This window comes from Vipera ursinii (assembly GCF_947247035.1).
Source record: "Vipera ursinii genome assembly, chromosome: 1".
Taxonomy (NCBI): domain Eukaryota; kingdom Metazoa; phylum Chordata; class Lepidosauria; order Squamata; family Viperidae; genus Vipera; species Vipera ursinii.
In genome coordinates, this window is record NC_139512.1 from 304,573,301 (window position 1) to 304,587,939 (window position 14,639).

The window sequence follows — 14,639 nt, forward strand, 5'->3', positions numbered from 1 at the left end:
CCATCAGCAAGGTGGATGGATGTGCTTTGTTGGGAAACCTGAAAGATTAGGGACATAATTGACATGAATATTTTTTTGCTAAGAAACAGTACTGGCTTGATTGCATATAGTCACTCATAGAATTTGGTAAAACCATGATTTACAAATTATAACACTAGCTAAGCCAAAATTAAACCCCTCGGACTTAAAACTATTTAGAATCTATAGCCAGCATGACCTTTGCTGAGGACTTTGGAAACTGAAGCACACATTTTAAAAATACCAGAGAAAAGGCTTATTAGGCTGAAACAGGATTAATATGAATAGGTATAAAATTATATGTATTAGGATAGCAACCCTAATTTTTTAGTATTTGTAGCTATATATGGAATTTTGAAAACATGCAAGTCCTGTTATAAAATTATTCCTAGCAGCTTGTCCATTCATTTACTAAAATAGTAGTCATGGGAAATTCGGAAGCACAAATGTCACCTGATTTTAGTCTTGCTTAAATTTTACATTATTCCAGGCGCTATTCAGATCCACCAGGTTTCAGCCATCAATCATTATTAGTGTTATTGAACCTATTTAGGATGCAGAGCCCATGAGTGCAAAAGGAGACACGTCTAGGCACATTATCAGAGGCAATATATAATCCAGAGGCTAAGTTTATCATGTGCCATCTTTGATCATTGCATACTCTCATGTAATTAATCTATAATGATTGACTAAAGAAAAAAAGGCAAAAAATAAAACCATAATATAAATTTGAGTTTGCACATAATGCATGGGAAACAACTTTATTATTAATCTAAAACATTAAACAATTAAAACTAGGTTGTATCTGATCCTAGACTGAAACAATGAAGTATTCATTTCAAATAATATTTTTTATTTCTTAATCATCTAGTTGGCATAACAGTGCAACTCCTCTCATTATCCAGTGGCTAGGAGTTACCAGACTTGGCAGATTAACTGCAGTTAAAAAATTTATAGATGCACCCGTAGAAGACAGTACTCCTGTTCTCTGAGGTGTCTTGTATAAAGGACATTCATACAAGAGCCGGCCTTCTTCATCACAGTAACTTGGGCAAAAGGTTATCTAAAAATAATTAAATTAAAACATTAATAAGTACAATTTCTACATATTAAATAAGTTGTACGCCTAAGGACCAGTAAAGAATCTGGGACCAGCAAAAGGAACAATTTAAATACATATTACTCATTGAGAGATGGGGCTCAAATTTTAGGTCTTTGCAAGAATGGGATAGCATTGTTTCTGGCTGCTTCTGTCCATCTATGATTCGGCAGAATAGAGATGCTACATGTCCCAATAATGAAGTAATGTCATCCAACAGGGCCCAGAAAGAGTGCCTTTTTTAAAATTGCAGGGCTTGACCTGGAATAATGTCCCCTCCAGAAATCCAGAAGCTATTGTAGATGTGGATAGTCTCTTAGACTTTGAGGCAAGCTGCAGACAGAATGCTTATTGGATGAATTTGTTCACACCAGTCTGAAATCGTATAGGGTTTCATGCCTGAGCAGGGGTTGGACTAGAAGACCTCCAAGGTTCCTTCTAACTCTGTTATTCTGTTCTGTTCTGTTCTATTATTATGTCTTCAGGCTGCTTATCATTCTCCCCACCCCCACCCTCTTGGCATTTTTTTCATGAGAAAAGAAGCTGTTCTCCTATGGGCTGGAAAACTCTAGATAGCTTTCCTTCTTAATCAAAGCTAAGTTTAATTTTTGGTGTCTCTGAATAAATCATAAATTCAGTGCTTCAAATAACACTACCACCCTCATAAAACTTTGCTTTTATAAAATTGCCTCTGTAAATTAGGGAACAGGCTTCTCTGGTGCTGAGGTTTCAAGCTGAGACATTTTTACATAGCCATATTATGGTGACAGTAGAAGATGAAGAGAGCAGCAGTTGAGGTAACCCTCCTCCCCCAAGTCATGTTAACTTGCGTTTGATGTGCTTGGTTAATGGAACAGAGATTAACAGTTGAAAACTGAAGACTTGGTAGAATTAATGTGTGATAATATCCATATATTCATGATGAGGATATTAATGAATGAAATATAGGAAATTCAAAAAAAGAAGAAGAAGAATTGGTAACAGCAGGCCAGCAAAATTAAAGCCAGGAAGAAATCAAAAGTTCATCTGACAGAAGACAACTTCAATTCCATTTATTGGTGATACCATACCAAAGTCAAGATTAAAGAAGGCCAAAAATGTAGGAATCAGAGCCATAAATTTCTTGCATGATTCTTAAGGAAGAAAACATTGGGATAGTGACAGAAATATTGTGAAAGATTACACTAATGTATCTTACAGATACTGGTAATAGGCATTTACTTCAGGAATTGAAGAGACTTGATACCAGAATATTTTACAATTTAGGAAAAAAAGGTAGGGCTACCTCTAAATCTACTTAAAACAACCGTTATGTTAATTTAAATATCAGCAAAACCTGATGCTGAGGTTGTTACTTAAGCTTTTGAATCAAATCAATACTTTAAGAGTATAAGAAAAAAAATAAAGATAAGAGTGCATTTGCAGGCTAAAAAATAAGATAATAAGCACCATGGATACATGGAAGGACTTCTACCTTGCCCCCACATCCCATAACCATAAAGCCACTTTTACCTCTTCATTCCAGAATTTAAATATAAATATATTTGTGCTACTGAACAAAGATATTCAAGTATGTGCTACATTATAACAATGCGGTAACTTGTAACATTTTCTTAAACCCGAGTAATCAAAATAGAAAATGTCCTACCAGGATAGTGAAACTATACTACTTACACGTTGTGGTAAAAATTGGATGTCTGGTAGTGGATAAAATCTTCTATGAAGTTCAGGTTCATCCAGTGCCTGTGTACTGAGATTCCAGCATGCACCATCTATGTATAAGCCATAAATTTTAACTCCAGTTTCATATTGAGAATCTTCCTAAAAGATAGATGGTATTTCTAGTCAGTACTGATGTGGATTGCTCCAAAAGATTGGAAGATTTAAGCAAAAAAATAAAACCTGGTCTTTTTCAGAGAGCTAAAAGTGAAGATGACTAAGCTCATTGCACAGGAATTACAGGGGCATCCCCTCCTCCCTCCTCCATTGCATGGAGATGATGTCAGAAAAATTAGGATACATCCTTTCCCCTTTCCCTGATGAAAAGATACATATATTAACTTTAGATACTGTTGGATCATCACAGAGGGGAAGATACTTGCTGCTTGAGGACTATCTGTCCCTTTTGCAGGCTTTGCAGAAAAAAATGCAAAAACACTTTTTTCAAATTGTATGGTTTTCATAACTCATCAGAGTGAGCCCGGGCAGCTAAAATAAAAACAACAATAAAAAGAATAAAAACAGAACACATCTTCTGGTCATCAAACACATCTTGATCCAAATCCCCAAAGGAAAAAAACAGGATTTTAATAAACTAGCAGAGTTTGGACCAATCAAATTCTGGCTTGGGGAGAGGAATCATTTCAAAAGGTGGGTGCTGCCACTGAAAAGGTCAGGACAGATGATGTGATGCAAACAGGAGACCTGCAGCATAGCCAGCCTGGACAAACTTAAACCTTTTGAGGATTTACTTGCTGCAGCAGCTATTGCATGCCACAGAGTTGGTGTTAAGTAGGTGGCCATATAAATCCCAGTAATAAATAAATATCTAAATAAAGGCCAGAGAGCCCATTATCATATTACTTCATAAAAAAGATGATTTGCTTTAGAGAAATGGTATGCTAAATCCATTTCCTATCTGAGCTTACCTGCTTATAATTTTCATTGCAATATCTTTATCTCATTTCTTCCTACATGATTTCATAAATATATTCCAGATGTTTTTCAATTGTAGCATTTATATACACTTTGATATGTAGCCAAAATTTAGGCATATATACAACTACCATACATGACAGTTGTATGGATACCTGAATTTTGACTACATATCAAAAAATATTCCATATCTTCAACTGTTAAACCAGAACAAAGGTCACACTCAGCTGGCATGCATAGGCAAACCTGGGAAGCAGAAGCTTTGCTCTTTTGAAAGTGAACCTCCTTCATGGAGAAAGCCAGAGCGTGAGTTTGGTCATCTGTTGAAAACTGCTTCCCACGGGAAAGGAAATTTAAATGTTAGTTTCCTCGTCTCCAGGCAAAGTAATAATATCTTATAAAACTCTCTACTTACAAAGGGGAAATGCGTTACAGGACATGGAGAAAATAATCTGGATAGCACCACTTTTCAAGACTTAACAAACTTGCCTGGACACAAGTACCAAATCATGATAATCCCAAACTACAACTTATAATAAACTTCGGAAGGCCATTCATCCCATGGTAGGAAATAGAAAATGTAAGATGAAGATGAAACTAAGAAAAAAATAACCAAAGTCCTATTTAAATTGGGTTTAATCACATTCTTACCTTAAAAGCTTTGTTTAATATGTTTTCTTTTCTATTGAAACTTAACTCTTCATCTTGAGTTAATGGAAGCACTTTATGTGTAAAACTAAGCGAATCCACTGGTACTTTATTCAACCGAGCATAATTCTGACACACAGCAATAAGAAATCCTTCAAGAACAAAACACACAGATTGTGCACTTGATTTGTTACCACTCTTAAGAAATTAATTAAATTTACTCTTTAATTATGTGCAGATCATTTTATTCTTTGCAAAGAGTGAATGAATTTGTTATTTGATGTACAAGATGAGTGGTTAAGAAATGTGAAATATAAATAATTTCTTGTTCAGTTACTCATCAAATTATTAGCACAGAGAATTACAAAGTACACAAGATTTCCCTCATCTTTAATGACAGCCTCCCCACTTCAGAACACATCTGCAGAAAGTATGTGGTTGAGAAAAACTGAAGTGGAAGTGAGGGAGATCAAGGAAAACATGAAAAAAGAGAAGCAGTAATATCAGCATTATCTGGGATATATCATATTGTAACCCAGATTATATCATATGAGCATCACAGGCAAATCTTAACTCTACATTTATATTAATTCAGTTGGAACATTCTATATACTGTATCTATCATAGGACATAATTTATAAACCTTTAAGCACACTAATACACTTGAAAACAATATACTGTATTTCTCATAGTTACACTCATAGTTATGGAAAATTTTCAAAGGATTAAGTAGACTGTCTAGACACTAGATATTCTTTATAATGTAATGAAATACAGGTAGTCTTCAGTTAATGACCATAATTGAAACTGACCATTCATTTACTAAGTGAAAAAAGTGAAAAACCATGTACCAGGCGAACTTATGATGACAATTCCAGCAGTTCTGGTTGTGGTCATTAAGCATGATGTCATGTGAAGGCAACTTGCATTTCATTACATTCCTGCCAGCTTCCCATTGACTTTGCTTGTCCAAAGCCTCAGTTACAGTTACAAATGATGATTACATTATTGTGAAATGCTATGAATGTTGTAATTGCATGTCAGTTGCTACATGGCTGGAGGGACATTGCAGCAGCTACAACTTCAAAGACTTTTTGTAGTTTTATTTATTTTATTTATTTAATTAATTAGATTTCTATACCGCCCTATACCCGAAGGACTCAGGGCGGTTTACAGGGCAGCATAAAATACAATATAAAAGATAATATAAAATTAAAATAAATTAAATTAATTAAGCCCAACAATTAAAACAATATTTAAAAAGCTAAAACCCCTTCAGTCCAGGCCTGATAAATCGAAAAGCCAGGTTTTCAGGTCCCGGCGAAATGAACGCAGATCAGGGGCAGTCCGGAGTTCCACAGGTAAATCATTCCAAAGGGCAGGCGCGCCCACAGAGAATGCCCTCCCTCTGGGGATCACCCGCCGGCACTCCCTAAGCGGCGGCACCCTAAGGAGGGCCTCTCTATGGGAGCGCACAGGACGATGGGAAGTTGATGCTGGCAGCAGGTGCTCCCTAAGATAATCTGGACCCATGCCATGTAGGGCTTTATAGGTCATCACCAGCACCTTGAATCTCACCTGGAGGGCAACTGGAAGCCAATGCAGCTCGCGGAGAAGAGGCATTACATGGGAGTATCGGGAGACTCCCATCACAACTCACGCGGCTGCATTCTGCACCAGCTGAAGCCTCCGAGTGGTCCTCAAGGGCAGCCCCATGTAGAGAGAATTGCAGTAGTCTAACCGAGAGGTCATGAGCGCATGGGTGACTGTGCGTAGGGCATCTCGGTCCAGATAGGGCCGCAACTGGTGCACCAGGCGAACCTGGGCAAAAGCCCCCCTGGTCACAGCACCTATGTGGTCTTCTAAACTGAGCCGTGAATCCAGGAGGACGCCCAAGTTGCGAGCCCTATCAACGGGGGGTAACACCTCACCCCCCATAATTAACGATGGACAAAACTGGTTCTCCCGAGATGCCGGTATGTACAGCCACTCAGTCTTGGCGGGATTGAGTCAAAGCATGTTCCTCACCATCCAAACCCGGACCACCTCCAGGCAACGGGACATCACGTCAAGGGCATCACTGGGTTGGTTTGGGGTGGAAAGAAAAAGCTGGGTATCATCAGCGTACTGATGATACCCCACTCCAAAACCATGAATGATCTCACCCAGTGGCTTCATATAGATGTTGAACAAGAGGGGAGAGAGAACCAACCCCTGAGGGACTCCACAAACGAGAGGCCTCGGGGCGGATCTCTGCCCACCCATCAACACCGACTGCGAACGGCCCAGAAGGTAGGAGGAGAACCACTGTAAAACAGTGCCCCCCACTCCCAACCCTCTGAGACGCCACAGTAGGATACCATGTTTTGTAGTTTTTGTAAGTCTCCTCGTTCAGCATTGTTGTAACTTTGAACAGATATTGAATGAGTAGTCACTAGGCAAGTACTACTTGTAATATAAAAGCTATAGCACTACAAACTATTTTAATTAGTGAAAATTAAAATAGATAATGGATAAATGTCTATGAATAAAATAAATAACAAAATTATGTACCATGTGGAAAAAAGAAACCTGGAAGCCAAAAATAGCTAGGATGTCCTTGATAACTGGCATGAAAATCAGGATATTCACCAAGATGAAGTGGTATTTTGTTTTGTCTCTGAAGCACCAGTAAATCATTAAACCTGTTCAAAACATTAGTAAGTTTAAGAATATTACATTTCTCAGTAGCTAACTGAAGTTAGTGTATTATTATATGTTTCTAAGTAGTAATCAAATAATCTAGTAATTTTGATACAATTCAACTGTAGCAATTTTTGGCTCTTTAGGGAGACAATGGACTTTTCAGTTTCTCAGAAATTGACCTTCTCATTTAACTAGACCTTGGCTCTTTTATGACTCGTGGACTTCAACACCCAGAATTCCTGAGCCAGCTATTTATTTATTTATTATTTATTAATTCAATTTCTATACCGCCCTTCTCCCGAAGGACTCAGGGCGGTGTACAGGGCAATAAAATGCAATAAAAAAATATACAAAAGTTAAGATAAGAATTAAATAGAAAAGCCCAATTGCAATTGCTACCCCTGAACTAGATCAACTGATTCCTTCATTGCAAAATGGCTCATAATCTCAGAGCCTGGACTCGAAGCCTCAGAAAACCTCCAGTCCAACCGTTAGGATTTTCATTGCACAGAGAGGATCATCCCACCTCTCACTGTGATGGCTGAAAGGAGTGAGGCTGGTGTCTGGTGTGTGCATATTTATGTTTGTGTGTGCGAAAGAGAGGGAGGGAGGGAGGGAGGGAGGAAGAAAGAGAAAGAGAGATTAAGGACTTCCGGTTTGCCAACGCCACCATTATGGATTTCTGGAGGATGGCTCTCATCTTTCACATCCAGTTTCGCATTGCTGGGGGGTCCTAAAAGGGCCGAAGAGTCACCCTGGAGGGGTGACCAGCAAGAAGGGGCTTTTGCAGAAATGCGGGGGAGCTGCAACCCTCCCATTAGTGCCTCTATTCCGTTTGAACCGGCAGATGAAAGACTGGCCATAGCAATGTGGCCGGTTACTAGGCGGCAGACAGCCGAAGTCACATTTACCACCAGGCAACATTAAAGCAGTGTGGAAGAGACTGGGTAAGATCCCTCTCTTATGTTTCAATCTTCTTCCTTTCACCTAAATAAGCTGCTAAGTACCTTCCCCCTTAATGAGAGGGAGGGGGGAGTTCAACCCTTCAAAATAGCAGCCTCCAAGGGTGTTTTTTTTAAAAAAAAAAGTTGAAAAAATGAATTGGACCTCAACTAGAACTTTATAACTTGTGGACTAAAAGCTTTTGACTATCTACTCCTTACTTCCTACTCTTATTTGAAAATTTGGCTTTGCTCTTCTAAAAAGAAGAAATGATTGAAAAGAGATTAACAGATAGTTCTCTAAAAGAAAAGAAAATAATTTTTTTAAGCACTTGGGGCACCCAGTGGCTAAACCTGAAATTGCAATCTGACACTTTAAAAAAAAAAAAAAGAGAGAGAGAGAGAGAGAGAGAGAGAAGAGACTTGGCTGATACCTTAGAAAACAAGATAAGACTAACCTTGAACACCAGATGTGAGACTACACCATGGAAGAAATACAAAAACAAATCTATGCTATAATGAAAATAACCTGCCAAACTTATCAGTTCCTTTCTATAGCCGGTGATGAAATAAGAGCTTTTGGGGAAAAACTAGAAAGCGTCTTGGTTAAGCAAACTCAAATTGTGACAACAACTAATAATCTATCAGGACAGAACATAACAGAAGAAATTGAACAATCAAATACATTGACAGAAGATTTAACTACTCAACAAGCACAGACACTTGAAGATCAAAATGAGAAACAGATGGAAGAAAAAATACAGTCCAGGACAATTATATCAAGAGGAGAAAATAATGAGAAGATAATGGAGATTGGAGGGTCGTTTCAATACGATACAATAACACAAGAATTCTTTGGTGACCCTGAAACAAGGAAACGAAAAATGACATGGCAAAGGAAAAAAGCAAGTATAAGATTGAAGAAGAATGAACATATTTAAGAGACCTAAAATGGAAAACACTAAAATAGACAGGATTGTACTTGGATTACAAGAGATTGTTTTGATGAGTAGATAAAAATATTGGCTAATTTTTAAAAAAAGAACTCAGATGTATAAATATCAACAGTTAAATTGAAATATAGAGCTGTTTAAATGAAATTGATTAAGATGTATATATCTTAAGAATGATATAATGTAATTAATATGCTTGGATGTAGTGATATGAAAGGATGTATTAAAAGTTGAAATGGGAGAAATTTTGTCTAATTTTCAATATGTTGAAACTATAATGAAAACAAGAATATTATATTGTATTACTAACTTGTTGATATGGAAATGAGATAGATAAGAAGTGTATTTATATTATTAGGTATTGGAGAGAATTCTGTAAAGGGAAGGGAGGTCACCCAGAAATATAAAAATGAGAAACTTCAAACGTTTAACTTTAATATCAATGCAAAATTAAAACTGGAAAAATATATAAGGTGTTTGATGTCTTAAAGATGGAATGTTAAAATATAAAATACTGTATATTGACAAATGTAAGAAAACTACTAAATAACTGATGGATAACAATAATAAGTATGTTAATTTAGATAAGAGATAATATGTATTAAAGGAAAAAGAGAGAGGAAATACTGGTTACAACAAATTGGAGATTTGTAATAATATGTATGTGTATGAAATGTAACTATTATAACCCAGACACCATGTTGCTTTTCAAAAGATACTATTGTAATATTGGAAAATCAATAAAAAGTTATAGAGAAAGAGAGAATAAATCCCAGATGGAGAATGTAAAGATTCAAGTGATGACCTGCCTATCATTAAAAACCCCAAGTCTCTGAATCAATTCTCCTATTATATGTGGCGTGCATTCATTGAATTCTACTAAATAAATGGAAACCAATTATAAAGTTAAATGCAAAATTAATACAATCAATTTAAAAGCATACATATGCAGTATATTATATGTATCCATGGATTTTAACATCCAAAAAGGTAAGCTGATTACTAGAGAAAAAGGAATGATTAAAATGACACAACTTGCAACCAGCTTTTAAAGAGTGCCATGACTTATAGAGTGACACTTGTGCCTTGGACAAGGTAGAAAATCTGCTGCTGTAATCAAGATAATATCTACGGTTCTATCATATTAAGGGCAGGCTCTATATGCCTGAGAATGCCATCCAATTGCAAATGCCAATTTTTATATAACATTTTACTACCAGCTTAACAGTTCTACTCCTGAAATCAAACACAGGATAACTTTAGGCTGCACTGCAATGGTTAACATGAATAAGGTCTAGAAAAGCAGAGATACATATATAAATACAAAAAGCAAGCTAGTTAGAGCAATAGTCTCCCCTATAATAATATAAGGGTGGAGGAGTTGGACACTAAGAATAGCCGATTAAAGAATTGACACTTTTGAACTGTGGTGCTGTGGCGTAAATTATTGCATATACCATAGATATCCAGAGTAACTAACAGAGATGTGCTAAACCAGACACATCACTAGAAACTAAAATCACAAGACTACATCTATTTACTTTGGCCATGACAGGCACCCAAATTCATTGGAAAAGTCATTGATGCCAGAAATAGTTGGTGGAACAAGAAGGGGCAAGCAAAGAACATGATGGCTTGATATTATCAAATGTGATACAAAGATGAACATCCAACAACTGAAAGAAGATTGCTTGACAGGGTAGTATGGACAGCACTTGCCTATAAAGTCACCAAGACTCAACATGACTGAATGGTTAATGGTTGGTGGAGCAGTGGGCTAATGCCTCCTTAAGTAACACCAGCTGCCTGCAATTAGTGCAGGTTCGCATCCCACCAGGCTCAAGGTTGACTCAGCCTTCCATCCTTCCGAGGTAGGTAAAATGAGGACCCAGATTGTTGGGGGCAATTAAGCAGACTTTGTAATAATGCCGCTTGGGGTGTGTGTGAAAGCCCTAATAAACAGGCATATACATAGAATGAAGGCTGCTGCTAAGCTTGTAAGCCGCCCTGAGTCTTCGGAGAAGGGTGGGATATAAATGGAATTAAATGGAATTAAATAAACAACAACAATCAGCTTTCTGATATCATCAACGCAGAGCTTTTAACACTAGCTGAAACTTTCCCATAATAAATGTGTGCATGAATCATATGTATGTGTATGTGCACTGACCAGAATCACAATTCAATAAAAGACAGGTAGAGAAAAAATAATACTAAAGATTAAAATTAATTATCTATAAAACAGGCCATTCGCTGTGTTAAATTCGTTGTTCCCTCATTCTGTATATATAGACAAAAACCATCCTCTCTTACATAAAAGTTCATAAACTTTGTTTCTTTTCTTCCACCAAAAAAGAAAAAAAAAGAAAAAAAGGGTGGTAATGATATGCTGCACTGGGATGGAAGAGGCAGAGAGAGAACAGTGCAACAATAACATCAAGAAACAAAGTAACTGGAAAAGAAGTTACTATGCATTTTGTTATTTTTGAAATATAGGTTCCATTTAAAAGGCAAGATGCTCTTCTGCCTTGAAGAAAACAAAGGAATAACCCCTCTCCATGACTGAAAAATCAGCTGCGATAGTTTTCTAAATATATGTGAAAGCATGCAGCAAAAGTTTGTGGATTTTGTAGACTCCTTTTTGTTTAGTATTTTCACTTCCCCAATAAAGTTACTGATTTGCCTGAGGCAAAAATCATAGAAGTAGTTAACGAATTTTATGTTATGCTGATTTTAACTTAAATAGGAAAGTCCAACAGAAAAGATACATAATACTATAACTTAGAGTATATATCATTTGCCTTCATGTTAGCAGCCAATTTTACACAGTGGTAAATAATAAATAAAATAAGAATTGTATTTGCAGAAAGAATCCTGAAGACTAGTACTTAAATAAAAGAATTCAAGAACTTAGAGTAGAATTCAGAATAACTTAGAATTCAGAACTTCCAACTCTATTCTGATTGATTGATTGAAGAAAAAATATCTTTATTTAGGATGTGAATGTACAGTATTGAAGCAGATGTCTGTGATGCTTTAGTTTCCCTTCTTGCACTGAATGGGGTTTATTCTTGATGATCTAAATAGCCCTTTACAATCCAGATTCTATGTGATTGTTTTTTAAACTCTTTCCCCAATGATGAGCATTTGTCCATACAGCCATCAGGGCTGAACCCGACTCCATGGCACCTAAGAAGCTAATGCAAAGTGTGTACAGTAAATATACAGGGAAAGGGAAATGAAATGCAATGTTAGGAGTACAGGAGGAGAAGTTGCTTCTGTTTCACTTGGAGTGAGAATTCAAAATAATAGAAAATGAGATTCAGCATCCTTGGACTCCCTCACTTTCATTGTGGAGAAGCTGAAATACCTCCTTTTGAAATAGTCATTAGATTCTTTTCCTTTCAGCAATTTTTTCTGTCTATTTGTATATGACTATCCCATCCATTTCAAGGTAATGAATTTTGGGGGGAAGAAAATTGTCTTCATTTTAAGTAACTAAAATGTCTTTGACACTGACACCCAAAGTTGAGTTTATATTGTCGTTTATATTACCTTGCTTGCATAAAGGTGATAATTCGATCAGCCCACATGGCAAAGAAATTCACTTGTATAATGAGATCATCAATCCAGGATCCTAAAGGTTTATTTGTCTTAAAAGAACTTTGCTGTACAGATTTACAAAAGAATGGAACAAAAGATAAAGTGTACTTGCATTTTTTCAAAAAGTACATTAATATGCAAACATGACATAAAGCAACAATAGAAAATTATTCTACTTCAATAACAGACAAACAGACATCGTTGAATCAAATGACATTATTAATTTATGGTTGATACTCCTGTTAAACTGAGCACAGGAAGAATTAGAATACTTTTTGGGAAAATCTTTTGTTTTATTTCATCATTCATGTTATATGGCCATCCATCTCACCATTGTTTCTCTAGGTAGCTATCGGAAAATTAAAAATACAACCAACAACAAAAATAAAATATATAAATGGCAGCCATGATAAAGCAACTGAACATAACAATCTAATGAGCTCTAACTGAAAATTAACTTTGCAAGTTGAAGTGGTTGCCAGTTTGCTACTGGATCCAACTCAAGATGCTGGTTGTTAGCTATAAAGGCCCGGATGGCACAGGGCCTAGTTACAATGTTTCACATTGTATCTGCCTGAAAATCCATCTGGCGAGATTGGCATGCTTCAGGTTCCATCAATAAATGCTGGAATGAGATTCTCCCCCCAAATTCAAATGATTTCCACCCTATTGATATTTTAAAAGGCAATAAAACCTTCTCCAAGGCCTTTGGAGAAGACAATTGATGCCTCTTTCTTCCTATTGATTCCTCTCTAGGTTTATTTATTTATTTGCCATCATTGTTGTTTTATCTTGTGCTGGTTTTGTGATTTTTGTAAGGCTAAACTGGTGGGTGATTGGATGTTGTTTTGTGATATGCTATTAGCTTCTTTCATGATTTGTTTCAGTTTAGCAATCTATCTTGGAATTTCCTAGTGGTCTCTTTTTCATGTTCCAACCAGATCTAATTCTTCTTATGCATTTTGAAATAAGAGTCAACTAAATACTTCACAACTTCCCCCAATAGTTTATAACTTTCTTATCATGAATAAATTAGAATTCAGATATGTACACAAATATTTCAACATATACATTATTTTTTTGATCTACAGTAATTGTTATAGAAAAAAAATCTATAGAATCAATTTCACATAAACAGAAAGATGTGTGTGCATAAGTATATATGTAAGTATATATATACTTATTTGAAGCAAAAAAAATGCAATCTATTTACTCCAAACAACCAGAAAACATAAACATGTTTTGTATTTGTAATTTTGTATTTCCATTTTTATTTCTATGCTTCATCATCCTTGTTATATTTTAGTTTTATCCTTTATGTTTTAATGATTTTATTGAAATTCCTTGGCTTGATTGTTTTAGAATCTTTGAGAATCAGGCAGCATACAAGTTTAATAAATTACTTTGTCACCCAGTCAGCCAGATATTTAGATTGTATTTCTGTCCAGCTATCAAATCCATGATTATTATTATTTAGCAAAAGTAAAATATGAGATTGTTCACACACCTCCCACAAATCAGCTACTTTGCCTTTCAATATTGAATTATAAAGTTCTTCTAATCTTTTAGTGAAGATAATTTTTCCTTTGATTCCCTGCTGAAGTTCTTGTAATGACTGAATTATTAAGAATAGTAAATTATTACAATGGTCAATCTCCTGGCGCAAAACAGGTAGCAAAGGTGAACTGGTAATAGAATAAAAATCTATTGTGAAAGAGAGAGAGAACTGGTTAACAAGCTAAGGTTACACTGTAGAAATTCCAGCAAGTATGCTACTTTCAAATAATCTGTATAGTAGGTAGGCAATTTATGGTAAAAAAAATTACCCAATTTCTCCTGCCTTTTAAATATACTCGCTTCTTCTGGGGATGCAGGATAATATACCTGGTCATTGTTTTAGTAACTGCTCTTCCTTTGATCAGTTAGGAGAAATAATTCTCATGCCTTTAAAACTTTACATCATAATCAATCAATTTAGGAAAAAATGAAAGATGTTGGAAATTGTAGATCAGCAATATACAGAGAATTGTAAGTTCC

At 35.9% G+C, this 14,639-nt stretch overlaps 1 protein-coding gene across 1 annotated transcript in view; it reads right to left on the minus strand.

Moving 5' to 3' along the window:
• Nucleotides 1–877: 877 nt before the first annotated feature.
• The window catches only part of DNAH14 (dynein axonemal heavy chain 14), a gene marked incomplete at both ends in the record, with an annotated part of 211,297 nt that continues 197,535 nt past the window's right edge, over nucleotides 878–14,639 (minus strand). Inside the window, 6 exons of the mRNA XM_083377402.1 lie at nucleotides 878–1,081; nucleotides 2,792–2,938; nucleotides 4,424–4,572; nucleotides 6,974–7,104; nucleotides 12,555–12,667; nucleotides 14,110–14,306. Coding sequence (XP_083233528.1) covers nucleotides 878–1,081; nucleotides 2,792–2,938; nucleotides 4,424–4,572; nucleotides 6,974–7,104; nucleotides 12,555–12,667; nucleotides 14,110–14,306 — 941 coding nt within the window. The remainder of the gene's footprint in view (nucleotides 1,082–2,791; nucleotides 2,939–4,423; nucleotides 4,573–6,973; nucleotides 7,105–12,554; nucleotides 12,668–14,109; nucleotides 14,307–14,639) is intronic.